Source organism: Ictidomys tridecemlineatus, chromosome 1, assembly GCF_052094955.1.
Source record: "Ictidomys tridecemlineatus isolate mIctTri1 chromosome 1, mIctTri1.hap1, whole genome shotgun sequence".
NCBI lineage: Eukaryota > Metazoa > Chordata > Mammalia > Rodentia > Sciuridae > Ictidomys > Ictidomys tridecemlineatus.
Genome location: NC_135477.1, coordinates 245,015,850 through 245,043,009, shown reverse-complemented (window position 1 = coordinate 245,043,009; position 27,160 = coordinate 245,015,850). Strand labels below are relative to the sequence as shown.

General features: G+C 46.3%; 2 protein-coding genes across 22 annotated transcripts in view; one reads left to right on the top strand and one right to left on the bottom strand.

The window, feature by feature from the left end:
• Positions 1–5,340, bottom strand: part of LOC144365574 (uncharacterized) — a 38,941-nt gene extending 33,601 nt beyond the window's left edge. For 9 of the 20 annotated variants that reach the window (XM_078017701.1, XM_078017703.1, XM_078017660.1 and 6 more), the window contains exons 1-3: positions 4,039–4,361; positions 2,718–3,687; positions 539–2,491 (exon numbers count right to left, since the gene is read on the bottom strand). In XM_078017701.1, the coding sequence (XP_077873827.1) occupies positions 1,904–2,491; positions 2,718–2,765 (636 nt within the window). In that variant the 5' untranslated portion in view covers positions 2,766–3,687; positions 4,039–4,361 and the 3' untranslated portion in view covers positions 539–1,903. Of the gene's footprint in view, positions 1–538; positions 3,688–4,038; positions 4,362–4,419 lie in introns of those variants that run through there. The other 11 variants (XM_078017683.1, XM_078017707.1, XR_013424201.1 and 8 more) reach the window with 10 other exon arrangements.
• Positions 2,277–27,160, top strand: Gdnf (glial cell derived neurotrophic factor). Of its 2 annotated transcripts, none has more exons than XM_021726605.3 (3): positions 2,277–2,409; positions 6,930–7,028; positions 24,179–27,160. In XM_021726605.3, the coding sequence occupies exons 2-3, from the start codon at positions 6,956–6,958 to the stop codon at positions 24,661–24,663; spliced, it is 558 nt and encodes a 185-aa protein (XP_021582280.1). In that variant the 5' UTR covers positions 2,277–2,409; positions 6,930–6,955; the 3' UTR covers positions 24,664–27,160. The 2 variants fall into 2 exon arrangements, with proteins under 2 accessions (XP_021582280.1, XP_040128767.1); XM_040272833.2 differs by having other exon boundaries at positions 6,930–7,109.

The window sequence follows — 27,160 nt, the reverse complement described above, 5'->3', positions numbered from 1 at the left end:
CTAGCACTTCGGCCAGCACACAGCTAGTACTAAATAATTGCAGGTGTCTGGACAGCTTGACCATTCCAGTGAAAAGCCTACTTAAAATGAAGAAATCATTCACGATAAAAACACTGTCTTCAAATTCCAAAAACAATGCTAAATTGGAATGAGCAAATCAAGCTTGTTCTGTCCTCCCATTTCCAAACCCATTTACACTGCTACCATAGATCTGTCAAAGAAGGAAAAGTCGCATTCCACAGAACAGCGCAAAGAGCCTCCTGATTTCAAGTAAGGTATGTTTGGATGACTTGACTTACACTCCACTTCATCTTTTATCACAGTATTGTTGATGAGAACAATTTCCCACCCACACTAGCTTCACTGACAAACCTCCAAAGTAGCTGATCTTTGACTTTTAAGAAGTTTAATGTGATCCCCCCCTACACACACACTCACACACTCTGCCACACACATTTCCCTTGTCTATTGTCTGCATGAGCTACTTGAAGAACACATACTCCCCAACGACGGGGGTGAGTCATAAAATAAAAGTTACCTGGATGTAAACTGAGCCTGTTTACACTTTTCAGGTTCCTAACTAATAAAATAAAAGAAGTCCAACCGAATTCAGGTCCAGTCACTTCCGGAAAACAGGTTTCTGCTTAGCAAAGACATCCTCTAGTTAGTACATTATTTTGAAGGTGGAGCTAATTTCATGCTCCATGTGAATGGAACGTATTTATGGTTATAGCCATGTACAGGGTGTGTAAGGACTTGCCCTCCTCCTGTCCTCTACAAAGGAAGGCTCCTGGCTGCTTCTGGTGGTGAGCTAACCAACAAAAGGAATGCCGAAAAGGTCTCACCTCTCCCACTCGGAGCTCTGAAATGGGGGCTGGGTCTCTGCTCGCTGGAAACTAAGCACCCAACGGGATCACAGGCTTAGGTTTTCCATCTCATTTTCGAAAATCTGGATAAACGCAGGTTTTGCCCAACCTCCCCTGACCTCTTCTTGACAAAATGATCTTACGCCTCTGGAATTGGGATTTTGAATGTATGTGCCTACCCCATGTCTGGTATTACATTACAACAGCATGAAAATGGAGCCTAGGACTGAGGAGCCGGCCAGCCTCAGAAGCCTTCTTCATTGCCTGCCATGTAATACATGATATGCAAAGCCTCTGACTTCAGCCAGCAGATATTTGGAGACCGTGTTGGCCCTAGCATGGGGACTAAACTAATGTGTGTTTAGGTCAGAAAGCGAATCAGAAAAGCCAGTGGAGGGCACGTCACGAAGTGAGAGTCCTATAAATGCATCCCCACTCGCAGCGTCCCCTGGCAAACACTCGGCTTCCCTCCCTGGGCCGCTCCACATCTCTCCTCCTTGGTGCTAGGAGAACTCCAGCAGACAGCTCCTCGTCTCGCCGCTGCCTTCTACCTGCAGAAAAGACAGAAGGCGAGACCGCCGAGGGGGAAGGAACGTCTTCGACAGGCGCGAGGAAAGCCTAGTGTAGCCTGCACCAGGCAGAGCGCCCTTCCTCCCAGAGCGGGGCACAGAGGCGAAGCCCGGCGCGGGTGCGGCGGCCAAGTTCGGATTGCCCCTTTCTGTTGCTCCGAGCCGAGCTCCGCACATTCCTCTGGATCTACCCGGCGAGGAGAAGGCGCGAGCCCGGCGGCGTCTCCACGCGCTCAGCGCTCTCCCTGCACCCCGGGGAGGGGCGCCTCGCGTCACCCACTCGCACCCAGCGCCTGGCCTTCCGAGCTCCAGCGCCTCCTCGCTGTTCTCCTCTCCCTCCCCCACCGCCAGGCCCGCCACAGCCTCCCGACCCCTCCCCTCTTCGGGCCCCGAGCCTCCCCTCCCCCACACCGGCCCCCAGGCCCGGGCTCCCGACGACCAGCCTGCGCTCCTGGCGCCCTCATGTCTTCAAGGGACTGCCCGCGCGGGTTGACGTGGTGTCTCATTCGGATCTCCAGGCAAGACCTCAGCTCCCGCGGCAGCATCAGACAGGCCCGTCTCACACTCCCAGCCACTGCGCCCCGAGGAGGCGCAGAGTGCGGTGGCTGCCGCTGAGCGGCCCGCAGCGCCAGGGGCCGGTGCAGCCCCAGCCAAGAGCGCCGCTCGCGCAGCCGTGTCACCCCTCACCCAAGGAGGGGGCGGCTGCTCAGACTTCGGCTTCTGGGGGTACAGGAGACCTACGGAGGAGGTGTCGGCAGCCCTCGCCCTTCTGGCGGCGGCGGCGGCTGGAGCCTTGGCCGCCGCCTCCTGCGTTCCCTCGCTGCCCCGCGCAACCCCAGGATTTCGAACTCTTGCCCCAGACCTGTTGGGCGGGGCTTCGCGCTCCTGCCCTCGGCCCGGATGGGTGTCCTGGCTGGGACTCGGTCCACCTGGAGTTAATGTCCACCTGGGGGTCTGCGGAGACCGGATCCGAGGTAAGTTGGGTGGGGGAAGTCTGGGTGGAGAGGGTGAATGCTGTCTGCGTCGCCAGCGGACACAGCTGGATGTGCAGAGTGTCTAGGACAAAAGGGCGCGTTTGCACCCCAGAGCGTGCAGTGAGAGTGGAAAGTAGACTAGAGGGAGGCGAGGCTCTGGGTGGACCGAGAAGAGAGAAGTTAAATGGTAGAGAGGCTGGCCTTGCGGAGGGGCAGGATGCCTTTTCCACGTGGGCAAAGATCTATGGAGCCCCTGATGCCCCTGGACCCCGAAATGTCTGGAAGGGGAAGTAAACCTCCCAACTTGCCAGGGTGCTCCTCTGACACGTCACGGAACCAAACCGGGCTTGGGTCATCTTGGAACCCGCCGTCGCCAAAATGTCTTTTCCAGAAGTGCAGCTGCAGAGATGTTACTATTGCCCGGAATGTAACTTACTATTGAGCTTGTTTTGGTCTGTTCCTAGAGAAAGCTCAGGCCTCGGGAAAGACTGCTGCAAAGGTCCCGTGAACGTAAAAATAGAGGGCTCACCTCCTGAGGGGAGGTCTCCCAAAGCTACATTCCACGCCTTTTTCAGGGCCCATTTGCTTGCACTTTCCTAATGCCCTCGCTCGGCTGAGGTTAGGAGAGCGGCTCCTTGGATATTCCTGGCTTCAGGGCTCTATCTCGAGCAGACCCTGGGGCTCCTCAAGGTCTCCACTAGGCCACGGAGGTGATTATTTTAATGACCTTTTTTTCCTCCTGTGCTCTGTGCCTCCTGTGCTCTGTGCCTCGCTCCACCACTTTGCACCACCTGGGGTTTGACTCCGCGAAGGTTCCGTTTTCAGCCCCAGCCAGTGAAAAGGAACCTTCGCCCGGGCTGGAATGGACTTTCACCGGGTTCCCTCCAGGCTCCTGGCGCCTCGCTGATTTCCGCCCGTGGCAGAATCTGCCTGCAGAGCCTTTGCGCGCGCCCCGGGAGGGCTGTCCAGCCCGGAGCTCGCCACGTTTGTGCTCATTGGCGCGGGCAAACACACTCTCCCAGCCCCTGCTGTAGATATGTTCGAGGGCGATAGACTCTTCCCCCGCATTTTGAATACTGGAGTGTTTCAAGGAAAAGATGCAATGTCACCCCCACGCGCGCGGAATACCTCCCACAAAGCTCTCAAAGTGGGATCCGCTGGGTTTCTTTCCTGCCCGGAGCAAGCCCTCACTGTTTCACCGCGGCGCCTTCGTTTTGGCGGGGGAGGTGTCGTCTTTTAGACAAGTGCAGGAAGCCCACCGCGTCCTTTACCCCACTCCTGCAAGAGATTCGAGTGCTCTCGGAACCCTCACCCAGCTTGCTGGCTAAAAGAGTCCCACATTATTTTTCCTTCCCTTGTCTTGGGCCAGGCAGTTATGGGGGGTTAAGAGGAGAAGAAGTCCTCCATGGGTTTAGGTTACTAGACACAATGAAGAAAAGCTATTGCTTTCAGTATTTTCTGTCTCTAACCCCAAAAGAAAATCGCCGAGTTTGTAGCGAACCCCCCTTTCCCGCTCCACCGCCTCCTTTTTCCTTTCCTGAGACCTGGATCTTGAAGGCAAAGCCCAAACAAACCTCCCAGCCTGCCAGCACAAGAAAGTGCGGGGGCACTGGCGGCGGGAGCGCTCACCCGCTGCAAAGCTGTCTCGGTGACGAGGCGAAGGGGTTGTCGAAAAGCAGGTTGCCAAGAAACCACCTGAGTGGAAGTGGGAAGACCGAAACTAGGGAGAGAGAACGGAGGGGTAGGAGACGGTGAAGCAGGGATGCCAGTAGGGACATCCACAGGTTCCCGGGCTAATTCGGTTTGGGGAGGTTTGTAGAGGGAGTGGTGGTTCTCCGATTTTTTTACTTAAAATGACAACGCAGCCTCCCGGCCGCGTGGGCACTACGGGACTCGGGCGGTTTCTGGTGCCCCCTGGTGCCGGGAACTCAGAATCGACTAGCGGCCTCTTGCATAGACACTCCTTCAGCATTCCTGGGCTTCCTCAAAGTCCCAGTCCAGGGAACTCACACAGTGCAGGCGTCCCTGGCGCGCCCTTTTTGCCCCACCGGGTGCATCAGTCCTGGACCCAAAGTTGGTCGAGCCTGCTCATCACAAGACAGTGTGGCGTGTCACCTGGCAGAGCCGACCTCGGCGTGGAGGTCAGGAGGCAGCCTGGTTCCCACACGTGGCGAGTGAAGCTGTTCTCGCGCATTGCAAAGGCCGATGGTGATCGCGGAGGAAACACATGTGGCAGATGTAGATGTTTTGGAAGAGTGACAAAAGAGGTGCCGCTGGGTGGGGCCCAAAGGGACTCTGAGAAGAAGGTCCCGCCCTGTGCGCGGATTCCCCAGACTTCCCCGCCCCAATTCAGCCGCCCAGCAAATATGGGCTCCGACCGTAACCAGCCCCCGCGGCACTCAGAGGGAAAAATACACCAGGTCCCGGGAGAGGAGCAGGCTCTTTCGGGGCGCTTGCGGCACCCTCCCTAGGGCGGGAACTGGGAGCGTCCTTCAGTGAGAGGAGAATATTCCACTGTTTCTTTTGCTATCTTCGCCACACTTCTAATCGAGGATCCCCACATCCAATTTAAAAAGCCCTCCGCCAGCCAAGGGTGGGGGGGGGAGAAAAACCCTCTTAATGCGGAAGGGAAATCTGGTGCCTCTGAGGCTTCCTGCTGGCGGGCACCGCAATTTGGGATGGCGCATTAGCCCCGCGCCTCCCTGCGCCAGCCATTTCTCACGCACCCGGGAGCTGGCAGAGTTGAAATCAAGAGGCTGGGAGGTCTCCCAAAGCGCCTCTCTGAGCTCATTTTGCACGGCCGGGTAGTTTTCCTGGGCCTGGGCTTTTTACCGGGCTTGCCAGCCAGCCCACACAACAAGAAGTGCTGCAAGTCTGAGTTTTTAGTCCCCCCCCCCAACGCGCGCGCGCGCGCGCGCACACACACACACTCTCTCTCCTGGAGCTCAACAGCTGCATGGAGAACAGACGCTCAAAGGATGGAAAATGCCTTCATCTCCGCAGCGGTGGGAGGTGGCGGCCGGAATTAAACTCTTCTCCTGGGGCCGGGGCTGGAGTTCTCGGTAGAGATTGGGACGCGGGCGGGTTCGGGAGCGGGGGTGTCCTGGAAGGGGCGGGCACACTAATAGAAAGGAAGGATGATGAAGTTTTTGCATTCACCTGTAAGATGTCTCTCCCATGAAAAAAATTCAAGGAAGTTTTCCGAAGAATTCGTTTTATTGAGGAATACAGGGATAGGGAATGATCTACTGCACGAACCTCATAGCTTAAGAATTCTCTGCACTCAGTGGTCCCCTGGAGAGAACACCGGGATTAGGAAGGGAAGGGTAACACCTTATACTGAGTTGACTCGTCTCTCCGCACTTCTCTATGGTTGGGGCTCAGCCCCGAGTTTACAATGCGTTTTTCCCGGACCCTGTGGACCTCCTTTCTGGGAATATGAGGCCTGAAGAGTCAAAAGGAGTTCATTCGCTAAGAACGGACGCCCACCCCCATGCGATCTCATATTCTGGGCCTTCTGGTGCTGTCGCGTGGCCCAGAGAGCTAGCGACCCCTCTCCGATGGGTAGAGATTCTGGCCAGAATCTCGAAAAGCTGCAATAGTAAAATAAGCAGTTTTCGCTTATACAACGGAGGATTTAAGGCAAATTCCTCTAAAACGTTTATTGAGCGCTTACTTTGTGCCCCGCAGAACCTTTTCACGTGTTATTTAATGTTCATAACCTTAAAAGGTGGAACGGGTATTTTAAGCCTAGTTGATTCTTTGGAAGTTAGGTAATTTAACCCAGATATTTTCATACAGGCCAAAAGTCTCCAAGTGCCTACTAACTTTTTCCTGCGACAAAACATTTATTTAGGTAGGAAGATTGAGTGTGGGCGGCGGGCGGGGTGAGCGCTTGCATCCAGCCAGCTCCCAGTTACCTTGAAGGATGGTCACAAGCCCCCCCCCCCCGCCCCGCCGTGGGGGCAGATGGGGGGCGCTTGATTTTATTCCCAAAGGGAAAGAGTTGTTGCTTGCTTAGTTTAAGGGCTGGCTTCCAGTGAGAGCTGCCAGGCCAGGAGGAAAGGGCTCAAAGACCGAGGCCAAGCACGCAGCGTGGGAGTTACCTAATTGCCCTCAGAGAATGGGGGCGGGGGGCTCCTATCCGCGCCCGCAGATAGCACAGGCCGGAAATCCCGTCTCCCTGTTTGGAGGTTTACGCGCGGGGACAGCGGCCCTGCTCGAAAAATCTGACCCCTGAAACCCGATGTCGGAGGAGAGGATCAGCTGTGTCCTGGACCCCGAGTGCAAGCTGCACCCGGGACACATCTGGGAGAGGGACCCAGCGCGGCACTTGTCATGAGGGCCCGGGACGCCCAGGGAAACGCCAGCGTTCAGCGGTGCCCGAGGAGGGCGGTGACAAGTTTGGAGCGGGGCGCAGGGACAGGCGGGGATGCGGCGCCCGAGTAGCGCTGGGCCCTGGCGCCCTGGCCTAACTTGCCTTCTGTGGTTCTCTCCCGGCCGCCCGCCCACCCGCACAGGTGCAGCTGCCGGACGGGACTCTAAGATGAAGTTATGGGATGTCGTGGCTGTCTGCCTGGTGCTGCTCCACACCGCGTCCGCCTTCCCGCTGCCCGCCGGTAAGAGGCCTCCCGAGGCGCCCGCCGAAGACCGCTCCCTCGGCCGCCGCCGCCGCGCGCCCTTCGCGCTGAGCAGTGACTGTAAGAACCGTTCCCTCCCCGCGGGGCGGGGCGCTAGCCGACCCCCTGACACCCCTTCCTGCCGCATGCACGCACCCCAAGCCAACCACAAAGGATATGTGAGCAAAGCCTGATGGGGTGCGTAGCTGTCTGCTGCTGCCCAAAGACTCCTTGCCCGTAAATTACACAGTGATGGTTTGCTCAGCACAGAGGGTATCCAGTGTGGTATCTTCATCATTCTGATGAACAGATGAATATTTGTCCACCACCACCCACCACCAACACAAATTGTCTCCTCTCCTCTCCTCTCCTCTCCTCTCCTCTCCTCTCCTCTCCTCCCCTATTATGTATACACACTCCCATTGATTTTTTTCCCCATTCCATAGCCTTTTTATCTGTGCCTGGCTGTCCTTAATTTGAAATCTGTTGAACTTTCATCCTAAACTGCGCCTGCAAAGGAGAGTTCAGGTTTTCACAAGACTAAGCCAGAGACAGAGAAAATACACAGGAGACTGGATTTACAGAGCAAGCATCTGGGTAGTGTCAAAATCTGTTCAGAAAAGTTCCCGTTCTAAAAAGACAAGGGTAAATAGTGCAGGCTGGAACTAGGAGGGGAAACTGGAGTTCACACCACATATGCAGTGCTAGTTCTATAAGAAGAAAACAGGTCATTCTTACTAGAAAGTCAACGATTTACCTCTCAAAAATTAACGTTCTAGAGGCAAGTCAATTAGTACATATCAACTGTGATTTGATATCATTTACCTTCCACTCTTCAGCAATTTATCTGTTGCATAAAATGAGGTATGCTAGATTACAAGCTACAGACATTGTTGGGGATGCCTGTAGATAGGAAGGTTGGCAATGGAAATTTTAACACAACTCCAAAATAAAGCAATAGTGAGTGTATGTAGCCAGGAGGTCACAATAGCTACTCCTCTTGCCCCTCAGAATTATCACTCTAGTTGTTTTGTATCTGAAATATACTGTGGTCATACCTACACAACTGGTGGCCTTGGGCTAGGAAAAAACTCTCATGTGACATGCTTTTTTTTTTTTAATGCCTAATTACAGCCACAAAAACATCTTCTTGCACAAGTTCCAAGAAAGACTAAAAAATAGTGCATTTATTAAAAGTCAAATTAGGACTTCCAGAAGTGACTTAGGATTAGAGGAAGTGGCTGATTCCTTGAAATTCAAGTACCGATTTTGTGTTTCTGTCAGTTATATGCATAAACTTATCTCAGAATGCTTTCATTTCAATCACAAATTTAGTGTCTCCAATAAAAAAGTAAATTTAAAATGCCCTTCCTGCCATTGTCTTCAGAGCAGGAGACAAGGAGAGCTGCAGATCAAACCCAGGGCCTCACACAGTGAAAGCAAGTGCTTTACCACAAAACTGCATCCCCAACCCTACCTAGCGTATTAAATTCTGGCTCCTGGTTCTGGCTGTGCTTTCAACTAACTCCATGATTTGGCATCTGATGAAGAGTTTACCACTGTACAATAGAGGGAAGGCTTTCCACTTCAAAATGCCAGTAGCTAAGAGATTTGCCCCTAGTCTCCATGCTCCTGTCCTAATAGTCCTTTGGCAAGAGGCTGATTAAAAAAAAAAAAAAAAAAAAAGATGGGAATCACATGGCGAACTAAAGACTATGCTAGACCTCACTTCAAGAGATTCTGACTTAATTGTTTTAGAGTGTGACAGGCATCTGGACTTTTTGATGTTCCCCAGGTGGGTCTAGTGCACAGACAGGGTTTAGTCACTATAGCATGACAATACCCTAAGACAATCTGGGGCTCATATTAAGCACAACCAGCCACAGAGCAAGCAAATGAGCATTACTCCTACCAATCCTAGGCAGGAGAGCATGATGTGTGACTGAGATTACTTCCTGTTTCCCAAACCAATGCTAAATCATCAGTGGACAAGACTCTGACCTCTATGTTCATATTCAAACCAGCAGAACACACCCATTTCTGTTTTCTGTATGAAACATCCAGAATTCTGTTTCTCCATAGTATAAACTAACCAAATAGAATTCATAACTGACTAACTTGCTTGCCCAAGTAAATGGTCCATGGCTGCCTCCTGTAGCAACTTCTACCTTGTATAAACTCAAGGACTTGTGATTTGCCTTTTGGGGATCCAGGACTTTTCTCTTTAGCTACCTTGTTCATTTGTTTTCCTTTCTGCCAGTATCATCACCAAAGGGAGATTAGAGCAGGAGTGAGGAATCTATAAGGCTACACTCACAAATGTCATAGCATATAAAAGTATTGGAGCTGTTTCTGGTTCTGAGACCTAAAACGGTAAAGCAACTTGGCCACGGGGCCAGAGGTCCATGATGGCATGAGGCAGGACTGCTGAAGCTGGGGTCAGAGTTTCCCCCAAATCTTCGAAATGCATTTTATGAAAGGAGGGTTTTAGATGACTGAATCCTGAGTTTCTTAACATTATTTCATTGTATTTTTATTACATATCTCAATTCTAGATCTGTTTTACAACTGAAAGCTGAAAGTACATGTGGTTCTAAAACTTTGCAATCTAAACACACGTATTCATTTAGCAAATAGTTCCTGTGTGCCTGTGTGTGCCAAGTACTCTCTAGGTGCAGGGGTTACTTTGTTACACCTAGACACAAGTCCCTGCCCTTGTGGAACACACTTTCCAGTAAATGTACATGTGTGGGTCACATGAAACAAACATAAAGAAAGCTTGGGCTGGTTGAGTGAGCTTACTTTTTTATGCAACTGGAAGCCAGCCAGAAGAGACATTGAGCATTACTTTGTTAAATTCTAATTACTGGTAATTCCTTGTAACGCAATGGAATTGTATACCACCAATTTCATAGCAGGTCATGAAATCTCCTATAGAAACAGTCTTTTAAGTCAAGCTGTCAAGTTCTCAGGCTTGTAAACCATGATGCAAGTGAGCTATAATTCACAAGGTTACCAGTTGAAATCTCTGTCCTGGGTGACAAATCCCATAAACTACAGGAGATCACAGAGGGTTCGAAGAAAGAACACAAGTTAGCACATTCAACTCAGACTGAAGTTTGTATCCCAGCCTTGCTACTTAACCAGACTTAACATCTCTTAAAACTCCATCTCTTCATCTGTAAAGTTGGGCTAATGTTAAACTTGCCTGGGTGTTAAATGAGCTATTGCTTTGGAATGCTTGTGCTCCATATCATAGTTGTTGTTTGCCACACTCCTGCTTCCAGTGGCCCCTCCCCAGGTGCCTAATGAACTCCTTCTGTTACCACTTCTGCTAGGACATCACTCTGAAAGATGAAATTCCACACAGTCCAACGTAGTACAAACTATTTGGGGACTACTTTAGGTCCCTTAGTTGGTTGGTTTGTGGGTTGGTTGGCCAGCACATAGACAGGTCAGCCTTTCCTGAGATTCTGCCCCTGGGTCAGCTGTCCTTGGCCCTTCCCAGGTTTCACAGCTCCATCCCTTTCCCAGTTGCAGAGCGCACCTACTTCCCACCAGACTCCCGTGCTCATGTGAGAGAGACCCTCCTGTCCCAGGGCCAGGCAGGGTAAGAGCCTCCTATGTAAGTGATAGGCAGGCTGTGAGTTGGAGGCTACCTATATTGAAAGGGAACATTTCAGATTTTGAGTTTTTGCTTTTTTGATACAAGGGATTGAACTCAGGGGCACTCAGCCACTGAGCCACATCCCCAACCCTATTTTGTATTTTATTTAAAGACAGGGTCTCACTGAGTTTCTTAGCACCTTGCTATTGCTGAGGTTGATTTTTAACTCACAATCCTCCTGCCTCAGCCTCCTGAGCTGCTGGGATTACAGGTGTGTGCCACCACACCCAGTAGCATTTCAGTTTTAATTGATCCCAACTGGACATGGAATTTAAAATGTTTCCTAAACCAAGGGAAAGGAAGAGCTTCTAGTAAATGATCAGCCCACCACATAGCTGAGGAAGCTTCTGGTGCTGGATATGTCTTAATCTTTCAAATTCAATGTTATAAGATGCAGAATTCTGAATAAATAAACACCACTCATCGTTGCTTCCCATTGCTTTGGGACTGTGTGGGGGAACAAATGCTCTACTAATTACATAAGCTGGAAAGGGGCTCTGCCGCTTGGAAAGGGTCTCTAGAAAGAAACTGCACACCAGACTCTTAGGAGGCACTGATCACTTACTGAGATCTGAGACCAGCACCTCCCTCTGGCCCCAGTTTGGAGACCTATTTTCAAATCATTGCTATTTAGAGAAATGCACTGAAGGCTCATTTTGAATTGGCCAGTCTTGGAACATTTTGCTAGCCCAGCAGCCTAAACAAGATGCTCCAATGAATCTGCTTTAGTTGACAAAAAATGAAAGGTATCTGATCTTTTTCCTTCCTAATATTCTTTTGCTCTTATTTTAATTTAGCCCCCACAGCCTTCACTTGATGAAAATACTTATTCTTTAATTAATCACATGAGCCCAATCAAGAAGCAATTATTAAATATCTTTCATGTGCTGGGTGCTGGGCAGCATCAAAAAGGCAACATGTTGAGCTTGAATAGCTTGTGATTGAGTTGTAAACTATAGATAGGCAGATGGGTGGATGGGTAAATGGGTAGACATTGTCAGTCAGACAGACAGATGTGTCTATCCTGAGGGGTTTGCGATAGTCGAAGTCAAGAATTCCTAGGAATGAGATCACTGGGTTTTGAAATCAAAAGCAGGGAAAATTTGAACAGGTACTTGAAAGATGGATATTGAGAGAAGAAAGGACAAGGGTACATTCCAGACTAAGGAGCAGAATGGGGAAATTTGTGACCATGATATGGGGAAGGTGTAGGTGTCAGCTACAAGGACAGACCAATGTCCAGGTACTGGGAGAGGTACTGAAAAGTCATGGAAACTGTTAGGTATCTTGACAGGTGATTATATGGTGCTGTGAAATCCAGGAAAAGAAAGGGTTTGCTCTCTTTGCTCTCTCAGTGGAGAAAGAACCTCTGAACAGAGATGGTCTTGCAGTAAATGTTAAGTGGGGCGTATCGCACATGCTCACAAGTGGGGTCTTTGGCATAGGTCTATTTTTTTGTTTTTCAGTATTGTTTTCTTTTTCAAAAGCTTCTAGGCATAGGCACAATTGAGTCAACCCTCAAGTAAGTGAATAGCTGCAAGTAAAAACTCATTATATTAGTGCCACAGCACCTCTTAAATATCCACATGGTTAAATCGGTTTTGAACAAATAGGTTTATATCTCATCCTAAATTGAGTAAATTTGAGCTCGACTGAACAAAATTATCTCCATTTCACAGGTAAAGAAGTGAGGTCTAAAGAATTGTCCAAGGTCACAAATCTAGTAAGTGGTGAAGCCAGAGTTCAAGCCTCACATGTCTAGTCCCAAAGGCAGTCTATTTTGGATTAAAACAGACTGTGCATCCAGATTCATAGATTAAGAAAACACAGACATTTGACTTGCTGAAAATATATTCACTAACTCTAAAACACAGATTTCCCGAAAAAAAAACTGATCAAGCTAGTACAAAGGAGAAGAAAGAATATTAAATTTCCTTTAGGTCCCTTTTTCCATATCCACTGGAACCAGAGTAGGCCTAGACTGTATTATTAATAGCTACTTCAGAGCCCAGATCAGGAGGCTTTAAGAAAAGTAATTTGGATTTCTTTAAGAATTCCTGTAATACTGATGGTTTTGCAATTAAGAAGGCTCCCTGACTCTCCATGACGAAGCAAAGTCTCAAGTGGCTGACAGGCAGACAGACAGCCCTTGGGAGGAAATACTGTGGCAAATACTGGTTCTCAGATCACTCCCATTCTGCCCAGGGGCAGGGGACATTAATGTGGAGACCAAACGTGACCACACAAGCGCCAGAGCGATTGCCTGGTGGGGACAGGATTCAGTTTGCATAAACGGTATGTGTCACCATGAGAGCCTAGTCACTGTAGCTAACTCGATAGAGGCAAAACCCACTCTCGTGTGACTTTAATAAGACAACTGAGGTGGAAAGCCATAGCTTTAGAATCATGGTCTTCAAACCTTTTTACCTGCAAACCTGACACTAAAGATATTAAAATCTACTGCACAGCTTTAAGTTGAAATCTAAAATTTTTTTCATCAGAAGTTTACATAGTTGTGTAAATGTCATTCCCAACCCCTTCAGGGATTGTGTATAGGCCTTAAATATCTTTTTGTCCACACTGTCCACCTACCAATTTCCCTTCTTCAATTCAGAGCAAATGCTCAAACTAAGGAACCCAAATAAATTGGCTTTTTGGTCAGAACATATCTGACTTCATTTTCAATACAAGTACACCTGTTAATGCACACGCATCATAGCAGGCTCAACTTCCTAATTGTAAGATGAATAGGTGGACAGACCGACGATAAGCAGATAGGAGAGCCAAGCCAGGATGAAGGCAGAGCCAGCTGCATCAGTATTTCTTGGTTTATTCTTCTGGCCTGTCTGCTAGTAAGTGTCCCTAGAACAACGAACATCACACACCCTTCACTAAGATTGACCTCTATGTAGTATTTGCCTCATTTTTTTTTTTTTGGAATCACTTGAGAATTCATCGAAAACATGATAACATTCAATACTTCACATGTATCTCCTCAGAATAAGGACAATGTCTTACCTAAGCACAATTCAGTTATCAGTCTCAGGAAGTTTAACACCAATATAACATTTATCTAATAGTGCACATTCGGATCTCTCTAATTGTGACAATAGTGTTCTCTATTTATTTATTTTTAAACCCAGGATCTTAAATTGCATTTGATTACCTGCCTCTTTGTTCTTTAATCTGAAGTTAATTCTCAAGCCTTTTTCTTCCCACGACATTGACATTTTTTTAAAAAATGTAGGCTTTCTTGCCAGCTGTTTCCTGGACAGTCCTATAACTAGGATTCTTCTAATTATTTCTACATGATTAGATTTAGGAATATCACTGGGATGCTATGCTATGTTCACAATGCTGTGGCCTCGCATCAGAAAGTGCCTGATGTCGCTGGCTCCCAAGGAGCCTATATGCCTGAGTGTCTTTGTGTAGCACGGAGGGTGTTCACCCCTCGTTCAGGAGCCCAGAGGAAAGTGAGATTTCCATGGTGAGAACCATGCCTCCTGCAGCAAGGTACAAGGAGAACTGGATAAGGGGATGCAGGGACGGAGAGCCAGCATCAGGAGCATTCTTGGGCCCAGTTTAAAGAAAGCACATGTAGAAGTTGAGGACATAGACACTGGTTCCCTTAAAACTACCCACAGGCATTGCAGGAAGACTTCACATGTGCCCAGAGGGTCGCACAGTACTTCAGTTTGAAGTCAGAAAAATATCAATCATGGGAATCGGTTGATCTGTTGATGTTTATGTACTTTATTCTCAGACATTTCTAGAGACCCAGAAAAGGCAGTCCCAAGACTGGCCTGATCCATCTGCCCACAGACCACCATGCCAGGGAATTCAGGTCCTGGATAGAGAGTCTCTCCACTATAGAATATGCTAGGCTGAAAAGAGACCCAGGTCTGGATCCCCTTTGGGAGAATCTTGCTTTGTCCAGATATGGTTGCTCTTTGTGCCAAACAATGATCACACTGTGATCTCCCTGGGGCGTACTCAACATGTGTTGCATGCTCAGTTTTTCTTATATTGATCTTGACCTGAGGTGCAGGTGTGACTGTTCCTGTTTTGAGATAGAGAGATTGAGGCTTCCAGGTGAAGCAGTTTAACCACCCTGAACCAGAGCCCGCTGAATCCTGTACTCACTTTTCACTACCCCCACAAAGTCACTTCCTGCCAGCTCAGAACATTCCAATGTGACTTTTTTGATGGCATCAAAAAGTCAGCAAGGAGAAAAAGCAGGCACAGGGGTTTTGCAAAGGTAGTTGCCTCAGAATGATAACCATATCTGATTGTGTGACGTCCTTGAGATTCTAGTAAATTCATTTGCTTGGGATAGAAAGCCCCTCTGTCAAACATATTCAAATGATAGAGAAGATGTTTTTCATCCTCTTACTTTTCCTGTTATCTTGTCCAAGTCCCAAAGGCCCTCGGCCTTCTTTTTATCCCCTGATCTTATTGTGCCCTGGGAATGGCAAAGGGAAACCGAGTATAGACTTGAAGGGTATCCTGTGGCCTTTCAAGCTGGGGCCAGTGCTGTGTGTGACAGGAAAAGCACATTTTCCACCAGGTTCCTTGGAGTCCCCTGCCACACACACATTCACCCGCCTCCGATAACACCACAGGGGTTATTTATCACGGTGACTTTTGTGCATTTAATTTTACTGGGTAATTTCTCGCCCTTCCCTGTTAAGTTTTTATAAGGGCAGTAGCAGAGCTCCTGGTGTGGGCTTGTTACTGTGGGGTGTTTATGGCTGGCTGTGGAGTGCTTTTAGCTCACACCAGGTGTTCATGGATTAGCTTACAAATGGACACCCTACTGGGTGTTTTCCTGATTTAAAAGTAGGAGAATGGGCATTTTCCCCCCTGGGAGCCATTCTGTATTACTGTAAAATCATTAGTATAACTATAATAAAAGTATGGACCACATACACAGAAATCAGAACAATTGGGATATGAATAATGAAATTACTGTTAAGTGAGTTGGGTTTTTTTTGTTTTGTTTTTGCTATTTATATTCATGAAGTAATTTCCTGTACCATTTCTTGCAAGTTCACTTAGTTGAGTTATAGGCCACAGTTCAAAATATAGTATAATAGTAAGTGTGTGCCATGTTGATTAAAGTTGGTGGAAATGGTAGATAAAAATGGAAATTTTGGTGGGCAAAGTGACTTTTAAAAATGTTACCCTGGTTCCATTTTTCTATAAACTGAAGTGGTTTGCATTCTAGTTCTTCTTTTCCTTCTGCCTTGAGAGAATCCAGAAATGCTTTTTTAAAACAACAAAACACTGGTGTTTTTACAACGCAAATAGTTTTCAAATAAACCAATGTCATGCCTTACTGTCAACAAACCACTGGTCATGGAGAGAATGTACTGGTGGCTCTGGAAAAGGTCACAGTGACTTTGTAAATTGCCTGAATTGTGACTGTTTTAGGAAAATAGATGCTGTGGACCCCTCTTGAGTTAACCCAAGAGTTGACTATGGCCAGGACGGTCTGTCTAACAGTAGATTAATTGTGGTGGTCATGCATGATGTGAGATGTGTTAGCATTCAAGGCCTAGTGAAGTAGAGGCCTTTTTGTTTAAGTAGTTCAACTACGTGATAAAATCATCACTTTTTAATAGTAATAGACAACAAAACTTTGCAAGTTTTTTTCAGGGAATTGGAACATTCTCATGGATTCATGCTGCACGTTTCAGAGGTCCCTGAAGGTCAAATAAGCAGCCCATACATGGCCTCCTAGGACAAGCTGTGGGCTCTTACCCTCTGTGTTATGTCATTGCAGTAGGCGATTCTTGCCTAATAGTTGTGATTTGGGAGTAAACTAAACACAGTTTTAGCAGCAAAACCAAAAATGAGTAAAATTGAGATTTTTAAGAAAAGGTGAGGTTAGTGTTTGACTTTGGATGATGGAGACTGAAGGAATTGTGGCATGTGAGTGTAATCATGTCCTCTGAGAGGATATTGGATCCAACTCTGCTTCTGAAGATGGAAACTGAGGTTTAAGAATTATTCATGGGGCTGGGGTTGTGGCTCAGTGGTAGAGCAGTTGCCTAGCACTGGGTCTGATCCTCAGCACTGCATAAAAATAAAAATTAAAAAAAGGTATCATGTCCATCTACAATTAAAAAAAATTAAAGAATTATTCATACTGTAATCTGGGTATTTTCAGATGCAAGTTTGGGGTCCTTTCTACACAAATTAATAGGACAGGACATGATTTTATGATTTGAGAAAGGATTTGCAATGATTGTTTCAAATATAGCCGATTGAGCCTACAAGTAAACTGAACAGGTTAGTATGCTAGATCCCTAAAATATCTCCTGTGGGGGCTTCATGGGACCCTTGATGTGGTGGCTAGAGCGGAATGTTGCTCCCTGCCAAAGGTGGCTAGAAACCAAGGTCTAACATTGCTTTGCAGCCAGCGTTTGGACTGCCCACATCTTAGGGGTTCAGAGCAAGGAAAGGCCCCAGAGGAGGTCAAGTTGACCTCAGAAGGGTTAAGTGACTAGTCTAAGGTCACGCGGCTGGTCAGGGACTGACCCAGGCCTGGAATTCCGGGGGTTCTATCTTCTCCAACTCTGCAGCAAGAGCCTCCTTATTTGGTGCCAGACTGAGCACGAGGAGCTTCCGGAGATGGGCCTGTCTGTCTGAATCTGCCCGCTGCTGGCTGCTGGTGTTCCGGTTTTGACTGGGAAATGGCCAGATGGGCCTTAGAGTGATATGCAGGATCCAGGATGTGGGAGAGATGCCCCTGAATGGCATGGCTTTTTCTTTTTCAGAGACTATTAGCTGTATTCTGTGGCCCACGGCAAACCAACTTTGGGATCTACCGAATGTACCTAAGTTCATACTGAATTTTTCAACCAGACTTGTATTTCTCCCTTTCTGTTCTGAGTTGGGTAAATCGGTGAGGTGAAATCAAAATATCTTGTACTTGTCTCAAAGTAACTGACCCTTTGCCACAGGACTCAAAAAGCTACACAACAGTAGAATTTTTACTTAAAAACAAAAAGGCCTTCTGGGGCACTAAAACTAGCTTGAGCTAGTCCCCAGCCACATGCCCCTGGGCAAGTATTGATTTTCTGAGCCTCAGCTTTCAGTTCTGTAAAAAGATAAAGTTTACTCCTCCCTCAGTCTTTCCAGAGCTGTTTGTAGGTTTAGACTTAGGGCTGTGTAGCTGCACTCTCCCTTTCTATCAATAATATTTTTAAGTGCTTCATGAAAGCTATTAATTATTTCAGATATTGATGAAGTTTTGAAATGTACTTTTAAAAGTAACCCAACCATGCCATTCTTATACTAATATTTGAAAATTAGTGAAAGAAAATTTTTATATTTTATCAAAAGAAAGATCGATTACTACAAAGAGAAATAGTCATTCTTGAGAAGTTATATAAATCCTTGGCTGATCTTTTCTTTTCCTATAAATATAAATGAATGTGCATGTGTCTTTGTGTAAACATCTCTATGTATATGTATGTGTACGTGTGTGTGTGTGTGTGTGTGTGTGTGTGTGTGTGTGTGTGTGTGTGTAGATTGAGAAAGGGATCCTATTTTTCAGATACTTGGCCTACATGGCAATTTGTACTTTACCTGTAATACAGGCAGGCAAAGAATATCAGATTAAATATCTCCCACCCCCAGGAAGTTTCCATCTTCCCCCTGTCTTGGGAGGCTCTGCATGTCAGAATGGACCCTCCGGCACTTGGACAGCCCCAGGTACATCATTCCGTGGCCTCTTACCCAAAGTACAGTCCCATCCCAGAACTGGGCTCTGCCCTGAGTGAGGGCATCCAGGCACGTAGTCTAGACATACCTGTCACCTGTGTGGCCTGGCTAAACCTCAGCATGTCACAGAAGCCAGAAGCTCTATAGTGGAGTAGAGAGGAGGTCCTCTACCCAGAGGACGAGACATCTGTGCCTTCTCCAGCATCCTGCATCCAGCCAAAACTGACTTGGCAAATATCAAACCTAGCCTGGAAGATCTCCCACCCCTCCTCCCACTTGGGTAGAGGCACTATGAGACCTGGATCGGGTCCCCCCTCTTTCCTGGACTCCTCACAGCCTCAGAGGCTTTCCCCTCCATCCTCAGAGTCCACTCCATGCTGATGAGGAGGCACAGCCTCATGCTTTGTGGACAACCTTGTGCTGCTTCTCTCTCAGACCCACAGGTTGTGTACCAAGGCTGAAGGCCAGCTTGTATTCTCAGCCTAGCCAGGATAAGAAGGACAGCCCAGCCATGAGTATAAAAATGATCTTCTCATTAAAGTATGGTTAACCTAAACTGTTGTTAAGAGAAATCTGACATTTTAGGAGAATCCTTTGTCCACCAATGCCAGCTTAATCAAGATAATGTTTCAAATTATGTCATTTTTGGTTTAGATCTTGTAGGAAGTACTTGGAGCCCTCACCACTGTTTCTATAAAATCTCAATTAACTTTACAAAACAGTCACTATTCCAGTCCTTTGTTCCTAACGTGACATTACTACTTTATTTTCCCCATAATGAAGAAAGGCAACGTCTCTGCAATGAGGTTTATTCCCAGAGTAGTGTCCCAGTTGGGTTTCATTTGTTTGAATAGCACTGTTTATATAAAGGGACACATCAAAGTGAAAATATTTCGAATAGAATAATGCCAAAATATTTGGTTGCAATCTGAAGGATGACTTAAGTTCATTTAAGCGTTTCGATTTTTCAAAAACTTCAGCTTTGAGATGGACATGTTTTCCAAGATCTGTCCTCCAGGTGTGTCTGGGAAATGAGCAAACATTTGATCCACCTGTTTGTTTTAAGGATACTCTTCTCTTGTGGTTTGCAAGTATTTTAGGAACCAAGTTAATCTTAGTGAGAGCTGTTTGTGAATTTGACACTCTGCCACACCCTTTGTTGGATGAAGAAGAGTGACAGGCCTTAAACTTCAACTTAGAAAACTGATCCAAACCCCCAAACCCTTATTTTCCCCCTCAGTTCAGTGAATTCCTGGGAGATTGAGGCAACTGCGGGCTTTTTGGTTCATGATGGGGAGTTACTTGCCTGGGCTGGGCTAAAGGCTTCTGTGAAATTCTTAAGAACAGGCTCAGTGAGGACTGCCCAGCACCCACTCCAGAGGCATATGCCCCCTAATGTCCTCAAGTGCCCAGCATTGACAAATTGAGGTTCTTCCTTTGAATGAATTCAATGGCATCAAAAGGCCTGAAATTGGAGGAGACAGTACTATTTGCTTTGTGGTTTGGAAAATACAATGTCACCCATTCCTGGTTTTCAGAATTCATATTGATGTAAGATTTTCTGTATAAATATTTTTGTTCTATTTTTCAAGAATATGCCGGGGGCAAAAACTCCTTCAACTCCATAAGCCTTACCTGCAGGCTAAACTTGGAGCTTAAATAATGTCTCTACATTAGCAACAAGGTGAGGAGGGAGATTTCCCATCAAAGGGAGGAGTTCTCAGTAGCTACAACCTTCAGTTTAACAAGTAGAATATTATCCTCATGCCTCCCAGGTGACAGGAAGCACATCCACCACCACCCCCATTTTTTTTTTAACTTTACTTTTTAGAGCAGTTTGAAGTTTATTGAAACTGGAGAGGAAAGTACAGAGATTTCCCATACACCTCCTGCCCCCACACAGGCACAGCCTCCCCTGTGATGATGATCCACACCTGAGCAATACATCTGCTACAGTCCATGAACCTATGTTGACATGACAATCCATAGTTTACATGAGGTTCACTCTTGGTGTGGTACACAGTATGGCTTTGGAAAAATTTATTTTGGTTTATACTCCCCACCCCTTGGAAGGCTTTTAACTCAGGGTTAGTGATCTCTTACCACACCATCTACAATCTTAAGTAGTTTGTGCATTCACATTCTACACATGGGGAAGCCAAGTGGAATTTAAAATACGCAAAAGGGCACTGGACTTCCTCATATAGTGTAAACATATTCCAAATATTGCAGTATGTGTCCCACATGATATTTGGAACTACTTCTATTAAAATTATATTCACTATTTACCTGAAATTCAAATTTAACTTGGCATTCTGTATTTTATCTCATAAATAAAGCCAGGCAATTACAGTGTCTGGAAAAATTTTTAAGAACATTGAAAATATTAGAACATTTTTATAACTAACCATATAAAATCATACAACATCAATGTTTGAGTCTTAAACCAAGGTAACTTGAAATTTTATTTCTTGAATGTTTTGCCATTAGCTTAGGTTGAAATTTTAGTAATATTTTATCCTCATTTCTGATTAATCTTCAGTTGATTGTTAATCGATCATAGCGCTCAATATTCCCAGGTTCCTAAGTTAATGATCTATTCAGGAATTCTTGACTAGAGCCTGGACCTCATGGTGTGAGTTCTTTATAAAACATAGTCTTATTTTTTTTTTTCAATTTAAAGACTCCTTTGTATTTTGATTGATCACCTCAAATATATTCCTTTTAGAAGTTTGTTTTTCCATACAAGCATTTTTTTTTACTATCACAAGCAAATATTTATTTTTACAAATACATACAGACACACATATTTATTTTCTCTTTTATAGTTTATTATTGAAATAAACCACAAATAGCATAAGCAGCTTATTTTTAAAGATAGTTTTTTTTTAAATCAAGTTTAAGGATTTTTTTGTTGTTTTTATTGTTGCTCTTTTTAAGAAAACTTCCTAAGGAAGACCAGTTAGGAAATGAGGAATTGGGAATGCTCCCCTACTCTGGCAGGCCCCTTGAGAAAGGACTCCCGGGAGTCTTTTGAAGCCCCGGGATGAGGTGGGCATGTGCAGCTGAACTTTAGGGTTGCAGGGGGTTGGTGAGGAAGGTGGGTTTGTAGATGGTCCTTCACTCTCGGATGGGAGACAACTGTGTCATGCAGGACATCCCAGGTTTCCCAAGTGCTGTGGGCTATTTATTTTGGAGCCTTTCATTTCAAAGATACAGTACTCAGTGGAAGTCCCCTTGAAAAACTAAGAACTCTTCCCCCCACCCTGAGAAAGTGATTGATTCATTAAACAAACAGTTAGCAGGGCCTCCGGGGACCAGATCGTATTGCTAGCCCTTGTTTGTGATCCATCGGTAAAGAAGCCAGACACAAGTCCTGCCTCTTGGAGTTGGCCTGCTATCAGAGAAGACAATGAATAACACACCTGAGACCTTCAGTTGGATAATGTGTTGGAACACAAGGATTATTATGGTGGGGCTGGAGGGGGACAGGGCATGGGGACTAGGGGTTCCGGAGGGACTGCTTTTAAGCCAGGGGTTCAGGGTGGGACTTGTTGAGTCATAACATTTGAGCAAAAACGTGAAGGAGATGTGGGTGTTGCACAGTGGAACAAGTAGTTCTAGTGGCCCTGGTAGAGAAGAAACAGTCTGCAAAAGACCTAAGTCCCCATTTGTGTTTGAGCTGTGGTTCTCAGTCCGAATGATTTAGAACCCAGGGAACATTTGACCACATCTAGAGACGTTTTAGTTTGTCATGAGCAGGATGGGGTAGAGGTTGGGGGATGCTCCTGGAGTCTCCTGAGTAGAGGCCAGGGAGGCACCTTGACATCCTACAAGGCAGAGGACAGCCTCCCGTGACAGAGAGTGATCCAGTCCAAAATGTCAGCCGTGCCAAGATTGAAAAGCCCGTGCTGGAAGCTCAGCCAGCGAACCAAGGTAGCCAGAGGGAAGGGGGTAAGCAGAGAAGTTGAAATGAGGCCAGAGATAGTCAAAGCTAGGGGCAGAGGAGGTGGCCAGGTCAGGTAAGCTTTTAAGCCAGTGAGGACTTGGGCTTTTACTCCAGGAGAAAAAGGGAGTGTGGAGAGTTCTGAAAGGAGGAAGGAGATGATCTGAATGAACCTTTTTAGAGTATCCCCCTGGGTGCAAAATAGATAGAAAGGGGGATGTGGGTAGGGTGCATGGGAGACAAGAGTTCAGAAGCCACTGTGGCTTCAGCCAGAGTGGAAACAGTTTTGTGCCTCTGTGCAGATATCAAGCAACAACATCTTCACAGATTCCAATCCCTAATCTTTTCATTATTATGTATCAAATATGTGTATCTGGTTAAGGCGCCTTAACCACACACACACACATATATATGGCTAAGGCACCTTAGCTAGATTTTATTTTACACAGTAGGATACCTGCTGCTTTAATAATTAAATAGGTTAGTTTTATTTCATTTATTTATTCTTTTGAGCTCACAATGTCTCACTTTTAATCTTAAATGGCTGAGTTATGGATCCAGCTCGTGTGTAGTGACCTCAAACTTTAATAGGCATTATGTGCAGAAATACCCCAGTTCCATACTGGGGGTGACACACAATACTCAGAACAGTTCTTATATTTGGTCTTTATAAATGTTTAAGATTGCCTAAGTATGTCATTCTGAGCCATTTCATTCCACCAGAAGATAGCTTAGGCTTACGATAGAATAATTTGAAGTAGGAAAGGCACAATGTAATCTTTCTGTGTTTTAGCATAATCTTGGCAAAAAAAAAAAAAACCTTTCTTACTAACACCTTTCTTGAGGTGTATTTTACTAAGCCACTTATAACCCTAAACATTACAAGTTGCCTGAAAATGGGATAGAGAGACCATAAAAGGCCTTGTACCTAATGAATAGGAGTTTGATTTGCTTTTATTTTAGAATGTATTACATTGCTCCAGTACTTACTTTTCTTTTATTCAGTTGGCCAAAACAAATTCTGAAATATTCAGATAACAAGAGTTTGCAAATTCAGACTTTCACCAGAGGTCCCAGACATCTTAGTGCCCTCTCACCTTCCCCATGGGATCTCCCTAAAGGGCATAGTTATTGTCCTCCTTGCAGCCAGAAGGTGAGAGCCCTGGGACAGCCTGCAGCAGAGATGTGGCCTCATCCCTAGGAATGGGGCTGTGCCCATCCCCAAACAGCCTCTGGTCTCCTTTATTGCTGTGATGAATCTACATCATTGTACTTTTTTTTTTTTTTAATAAAAGTCATGCCATTCAAAGGAAGAGCAAACCAATCTCTTTGTGAGTAAAATATAAGTTGTTTTTCTATTCTTTAATCCTTTTTTAAAGGAAGTTCTAAAATAGAATTGAGTCCCAGTTCTGTGTTCCGTCAGAATGGCTCCTGTCCCACTCATACACAGAGGGTCAGGGACAAGCACTCAGTATTCCACATCCAAGTAACAGAGTTGGAAGCTATAACTGGTTATCATCCAAGTCAGTGTTTCTCAAAGTTTGGTCCATGGATCATGGACATCAGAATTCCTCTGATCTCTTCTTATCAAAAAGCCAATTTATTTTGGCTCCTTAGTTTGAAAGGTTGCCATGAATTGAAGAAATAAAATTGACAGGTACAAGATTTGGACAAAAATATCTCTAAAACCTATACACAAGTCCCAAAGGGGTTGGAAATGACATCCGCTACAACTGTTTAACTTTGTGGTGGCCTGTGATGATCACAGTTGTCTCATGTGACATTTTCTGTTTTATTGTTGAACAGCCAATATGCCAGAGGACTATCCTGATCAGTTTGATGATGTCATGGATTTTATTCAAGCCACCATTAAAAGACTGAAGAGGTCACCAGATAAACAAATGGCAGTGCTTCCTAGACGAGAGCGGAATCGACAGGCCGCAGCCGCCAACCCCGAGAATTCCAGAGGCAAAGGTCGGAGAGGCCAGAGGGGCAAAAATCGGGGTTGTGTCTTAACCGCCATCCATTTAAATGTCACTGACTTGGGTCTGGGCTATGAAACCAAGGAGGAACTGATTTTTCGGTACTGCAGTGGTTCGTGCGATGCAGCTGAGACAATGTATGACAAAATACTCAAAAACTTATCCAGAAATAGAAGGCTCGCGAGTGACAAGGTAGGGCAGGCGTGTTGCAGACCCATCGCCTTCGATGACGACCTGTCATTTTTAGACGATAACCTGGTTTACCATATTCTAAGAAAGCATTCCGCTAAAAGGTGTGGATGTATCTGACTCGGGCTCCAGAGACTGCTGTGTATTGCATTCCTGCTACAGTGCAAAGAAAGGGACCAAGGTTCCCAGGAAATGTTTGCCCAGAGCGGAAGATGAGGACCAAGGAAAAGGAGGCGGAGGTGGAAGTGGAGGAGGAGGAGGAGGAGGAGGAAGAAGGCAGCCATCCATCGTGGGAGCCTGGTAGAGAGAGGTCCAGCTACAGAAAACTGGATAGGAGAGAGAAGACGGCCATCTGGGTTCTCCAGATGCTCAGGGCTGGTGTCCCTGTTTGGCTGTTGTCATTGCGTCATCTGATACAGTCCACCATCGCCCATCATGGTGGCAGTTGCGGATGCACTCGAAGAACCAAACCAGTGTATCTCCTGTGGTTTGTTTTCACGTGTCTGAAGACACCAGGGAAATGATAATCCTGGTGTCACTCCTTGTCATTACGTTTTACTGCTGAAAGTCAGAAAGGTTTATTTTTCTGTCACTCAATGGAGTCATACCCTGGAGAGTGGGGAGGAAAAAAAAAAAAAAAAAGCAGAGACACAAAAGATCCTAATCTTTGAATTGGAAAGCTGAGGCCTGAGGTTTACGCCAACCAGCGCTTGGGGGAACAGCTGGATTGATTCTGAACATGGTGTGCAGGGTGGGAAGAAGTTGGCTAGGAACCAAAAAAGCTGTCCTGGAGATTAAAAGCAAACCTGAAGGTATTTCCTTTATGTCCTTGGAAACAGGAAGCAAGTTGTGGTTTTCGGCAGCATTCTTGTAGGAGAGCAAACGGGCAAGGCCCCCAGCTGCCCCAGGACAGGGAGACCCCCACACCCCCACCCCGGGGCCTGTCGGTTTACAGAGAGACGGATGTTACATACCCAGCTCCGTTTATGCGTGGTCACCAGTGACCAGAGAAGCTACTCGATGCAATGCATCTGTTTCAGATACAGAAATATAGAGAAGATATTTATTGAGATTTAAGTTATTGTTATTTATTACAGTTCACTAATGAGTTTCTCTCTATTTTTTTCCCCCTTATTTATTAAAGTTTCTTTTCAAAGGTGCCAAAGTATATGTGCTCGCAAAATGCAAAGAGGGGTGACAAAAGGAAATTTCAATTGGGAACAAGGGTCCATACTTTTCAAAGTAATTTTTTTTTTTTTTTTTTTGGCTAGGCAAAAATCACTTACTTTACCTTTTTAAGAAAAATCCCTCTTTTAGTTTCTCCAGATGTCGGCATTTTTCCCTCTTTTAACTTATGGATTCTTTCGGATCTCAGAAGGAGCACCTCTAACCGGCCTCCTTTCCAGGAGCGTGTGCAGAGGCTGTGGGCAGTTGTCCCCTGCCCTTCACCCCTCCATCACGGTCATACTGAAGCTCTTCTTCCCCTCCACAGCTATCTGTCTATAATAGGCATAACCATAGGTATGAAAGGTCAAGTTCCTTTCAGTCCGTAGTCCTGACTAAAAGTAAAGGACTGTCAGGCAGCCAAGTTGTTTGCAGTGTCTCCCTCCATCCTTGCCCAGCCACCGTCTTCCTGAGAGACATGCACCTGCCCAGTGCAGCCAGGGGCACACCTATGGCCTGCCAGAAGGTGGGTCTCTGACCCTCTCCAAGCCCCTGGGGTCAAGACGTGCTGCACCCGTTCACTTGATGACTCCCTGGGGAGAAGGTGGCTGAGAAGGACGAGGAGGAAGAGGTGCCTGGCCACGGCATACACAGAGAAGCCTCACACTCTCGTCCTGTGGGTCCCCAGTCGTGGACTTGTCTGGCAGCCATCATGTGGGCGATGCACTGGGCCTTGTTAAACATGTCATAAAAGGGACGTTTACCCAGGAGACAATCTATCACTACTTTAGTAGCCATAAAAGTAGGACAGATTAATCAATTAAATGACCTACTGGCCTCCCTCAAATAACCGTGTTCACTTTACCAAGTAACCAAGAAGTGGCAGTTACTAGATATCCCCTCCCCCTACCCCTAAAAGACCCAAGTTCTGCATCATTGTGTCCTTTCTGCTCCCCTGCGTGACTGGGACATAGAGGAAAAGGGCTTCTCCGTCGCCATCCTCTGCTCAAAACGGTGACAACCCCAGCTTTCTGGCACAACTTGCATGTAGTCCCAGGTTCATCTGTCCAGTCCAGAGAGTCCTGGCAGATGTGGTGTCTGTGTCTGACGTTCCCAGGTTCCAACCTCCGTCCCCTGCGCCCCGTGGAGAATACCTGCCCAACCGGGCTGAGGGTTCCATGGGTGTTGTCTCGTTCCCAGCGTCACCTACACACCACAGGTGGGTTCCAGTGGAAGCAGATTGCTCCACCAGATCCACCAAAGGGTAAAGTTTGTGATTTTTCTTTATCGTTGTGATTACCATCTGGTTCCGTAAGGAGTGCACTTCTTTGAAGCTCTAACTTCTCTGATCTGTCTCAGTTGTTTGTGTTATACAACCAAAGTTCTCTACAGACTTTATTTTTGTACAATACCATTTTGTAACTTTTTACAAATAAAAACTCATTTCTATTGC